The sequence below is a fragment of the Indicator indicator genome, chromosome Z, assembly GCF_027791375.1.
Source record: "Indicator indicator isolate 239-I01 chromosome Z, UM_Iind_1.1, whole genome shotgun sequence".
NCBI classification, from domain to species: domain Eukaryota; kingdom Metazoa; phylum Chordata; class Aves; order Piciformes; family Indicatoridae; genus Indicator; species Indicator indicator.
In genome coordinates, this window is record NC_072053.1 from 49,789,303 (window position 1) to 49,791,421 (window position 2,119).

The window sequence follows — 2,119 nt, forward strand, 5'->3', positions numbered from 1 at the left end:
CCATTACAAAACCGCGCCGGAGCGCGTCGCCCCGCCACAGCCGCGACGGCTGCCGCCCCGCTCGCCTACTCTCCCCGCCGAATCCCGGCGTCCGCCTACGCCGCAAACTTTTCAGGGGACACCGAACTGAGCGGTGAGAGGGGCGTTTTTATTTAATCCCTCCCCGCCTCTGCAGAGGTTATTTCATGCTTCCGAGCCCTCGGTGCTTTCGGAGCATCAACTCCAATCGAGTGTGTCAGGCGACAGTGGGGAGCCCGAGAGATTCGGCGGCCTCCGGAGGAGGAAAGCGGGGACACCAGCGGGGGCCGGGACCTGCCTCTACCCCGTGTCCCCCGAGGTCTCGCGGCCTGGGCGGCAGCCTTCTCTCCAGCAAGCAGCAGGGAGCCAGGCGCAGAGCCTTTCGGCGGGCCGCCGGGCGGCCACGGTCGCTAGTGGGCAGGGCGAGAGGCCCCCGGGATGTAGAGGCGGCGGCGGGGCAAGGTTGCACTGTCACCGGCATCCCCTAGCCCGCCGTGCACAGGGCACAGCGGCACTCGGCTCCGAGCGGCGGGGTCGTGCGGCCACGGGAGGGCTGCGGCGTGGGGGCGATGCCCAGGCCGGGGAAGAGCTCGTACAGTGACCAGAAGCCGCCTTACTCCTACATTTCCCTGACGGCCATGGCCATTCAGCACTCGGCCGAGAAGATGCTGCCCCTGAGCGATATCTACAAGTTCATCATGGAGCGGTTCCCCTACTACCGGGAGCACACGCAGCGCTGGCAGAACTCCCTCCGCCACAATCTATCCTTCAACGACTGCTTCATCAAGATCCCGCGCCGCCCCGACCAGCCAGGCAAGGGCAGCTTCTGGGCGCTGCACCCGGACTGCGGCGACATGTTCGAAAACGGCAGCTTTCTCCGCCGCCGCAAGCGCTTCAAGGTCCTGCGCCCTGAGCATCACCTGTCCGGCGGCGGTGGGCCCGGCGGCGGGGCCGGCAGTGGCGGGGCAGGAAAGCCCCCTGCGCCTGCCCCGCACATGGTGCACTACTTCCACCCTCACCCGCCGCCGCCACCTCCCTCGGGCAAAGTACCGGGGCTGCCGGGCTCCGAGGCGGCCGTGGCCGCCGCCGCAGCCGCTGCGGCCGTGGGAAGGCTGCCACAGTTCTCGCCCTACGGGAGCAGCCAGCCTTCGGGCTTCAAGCATCCCTTCGCTATCGAGAATATCATCGGCAAAGATTACAAAGGTGTGCTGCAGGCCGGCGGGCTGCCGCTGGCCTCGGTGATGCACCATTTGGGCTACTCGGTGCCCAGTCAGCTCAGCAGTGTGGTGAGCTCCATGTGGCCTCACGTTGGGGTGATGGACTCCGTGGCCGGCGTGCCTGTGTCCTCCGACTACGGACCTTTCGGGGTGCCCGTGAAGGCCCTCTGCCACCCGCCGGCACAGACCATGCCCGCCGTCCCGGTGCCCATCAAGCCCGCGCCAGCCATGCCTGCTGCCCCGGCCATCCCCGCTCTGTCGGTCGCCGCCTCGCAGATCTGCCCTGCCGCTTCGCCAGCCGCTGCTTCGCTGCTGGAACAGACCGCCAGCAGCACCCCCGAGGGCAAGGGCTCTCTCCACTCCGTCCTGGTGCACTCCTAAAGGGCAGCGGGGCGGAGGGAGAAAGGCCCTCAGGCTCCCAGGGGAGAGGGTGCGGAGGTCCGGGGCATATGTGCCGCACGGAAACTCGATCCATCTCGTGACTATAGCCCTGCAAGTGTCTGTGTTTATATTGTGTACAATCTTATTATTTGAGATCCAGGTCGCAGGTAAGAGCTTTTACCGTCATTAAATACCGTGAGTGGCGGAGAGGTGATGTGAAAAGTCACAGCCGGGGCCAAGGGGGCTGAATCGGAGGAAGGAGCCGAGAGGAAAAATTTCCCCGCCACCTTGACAGCCTGCGGCATGGGCCAGCTGTGCAGGCTAGGCTCGCCGCCCGGCCCGGAGATCCCAAGAAACTCTGGGCCAGGTGAGAGAGAGGTTGCTATCCAACAGCGGATGGCGGAGAGCAGAAGACTCCCACTGAATTCAGCTTTTCCCTCTTTCCCGTGGGACTGGAAGCCTCTGCTTCACCGTCCTTTAGATCTTGCTCCGAAAGAGCCAGG

General features: G+C 65.6%; 1 protein-coding gene across 2 annotated transcripts; it reads left to right on the forward strand.

Annotated features, from left to right (window-relative positions):
- The first annotated feature begins 587 nt into the window (after positions 1 to 587).
- On the forward strand, positions 588 to 1,616 carry FOXB2 (forkhead box B2). Of its 2 annotated transcripts, XM_054398059.1 has the most exons (2): positions 588 to 931; positions 1,034 to 1,616. In XM_054398059.1, exons 1-2 carry the CDS (start codon positions 588 to 590, stop codon positions 1,614 to 1,616), a joined length of 927 nt encoding a protein of 308 aa, XP_054254034.1. The 2 variants fall into 2 exon arrangements, with proteins under 2 accessions (XP_054254034.1, XP_054254033.1); XM_054398058.1 differs by having other exon boundaries at positions 588 to 1,616.
- Positions 1,617 to 2,119: the final 503 nt, after the last annotated feature.